Here is a 1,101-nt window from a genome sequence, read left to right as displayed (position 1 = left end):
TACTCCTAGCATTTAATAATACTAAAGTAATTTCAGAGAAGTAAAAAAGGGTTAAAATGTGGTGAGATTTCAAACTGTGCAGATTTCAGCACAAATCAGATTATTATTACATGTTTAAATGTGACATGAACAGTTAATTAGTGACTACCATAATCACAACTACAGTTTAATGTGGACATCGTGTTTTTACAGAATGGATATTTGAATAATTTACTCCGGAAGGATCAAACAGCAGTGAAGAGATAGCTGGTAGACTGCTGATAGTCTCTCTTTATATAAACACCTAATTTCATCCAGCTACCATCACACAATATTTAATTATCATCCTATGTCTGAATTGAGTTAAAATAACATTTTAGAACTTGTAATATCTTCCACAAGCTGCTGCATTGTTTTGTTTTGTTTAATCACCAGTACAACAAATCCAGACTTCATCATCACACTGAAGTTTAACAGTGTGTGACTCCCTCTAGTGGACGTTGTGGAGTATTCTGTTGTCTTTGCTCCAAAGGTTTTTGTACAGAGTTTTGGTGTTTCCTGTCACTGTGGGCCGCAGAGCACAGTAGTACACAGCAGAGTCAGACAGCTGAAGCTTCTGGATCTTCAGAGGAACTGATCTTGAGGTGGAATCCAGTGTGGATGAAAATCTTTCTTTAAACTCTTCCTCTGTTTTCCCATCATCCTGTTGAACGCGGCTCAGTATGAATTTGGGGCTGTTGTTTCCATCCTGTTTGTACCAGAACAAAGTTGGACCTGGGTCACTCGTCTCAAAAGTACAGCCAAGTGTAACTGTGTCTCCTTCAGCAGCAATGACATCTCCTGCTGGCTGGGTCACTCTGTCTTCTCCTTTACACTCTGGGGAAGAAGAGAACATGCAGAGGAAGAGATGGATCAATAAAGATGATTGATTAAAGGAGAACAATCAGTAGGTTTAAAGAGTTACCTAGCCAGAGAGTCAGAATCAGGATGTTTCTCAGCCAGTGGTTCATGTCTGCAGTGAGAGGGGAGGAGAGAGAGGAAGAACATTGATACTCTGATGGATCTGGGCCTTCACATCATTGGCCCTTCCTCTTCATCATCTGTTGAGGAACTCTCAACATT

The 1,101-nt window shown here is 40.1% G+C and overlaps 1 gene segment (V, D, J or C); it reads right to left on the bottom strand.

Annotated features, from left to right (window-relative positions):
- Positions 1–512: 512 nt before the first annotated feature.
- On the bottom strand, positions 513–1,092 carry LOC123966641 (the record flags this gene model as incomplete). The annotated part of the segment is given in 2 exon segments: positions 513–855; positions 944–1,092. Coding segments are annotated over 2 exon segments (389 nt in total), but the record flags the coding sequence as incomplete, so codon positions are not given.
- Positions 1,093–1,101: the final 9 nt, after the last annotated feature.

The sequence above is a fragment of the Micropterus dolomieu genome, unplaced genomic scaffold (assembly GCF_021292245.1).
Source record: "Micropterus dolomieu isolate WLL.071019.BEF.003 ecotype Adirondacks unplaced genomic scaffold, ASM2129224v1 contig_13889, whole genome shotgun sequence".
NCBI classification, from domain to species: domain Eukaryota; kingdom Metazoa; phylum Chordata; class Actinopteri; order Centrarchiformes; family Centrarchidae; genus Micropterus; species Micropterus dolomieu.
This window is presented reverse-complemented; position numbering and strand designations above follow the sequence as displayed.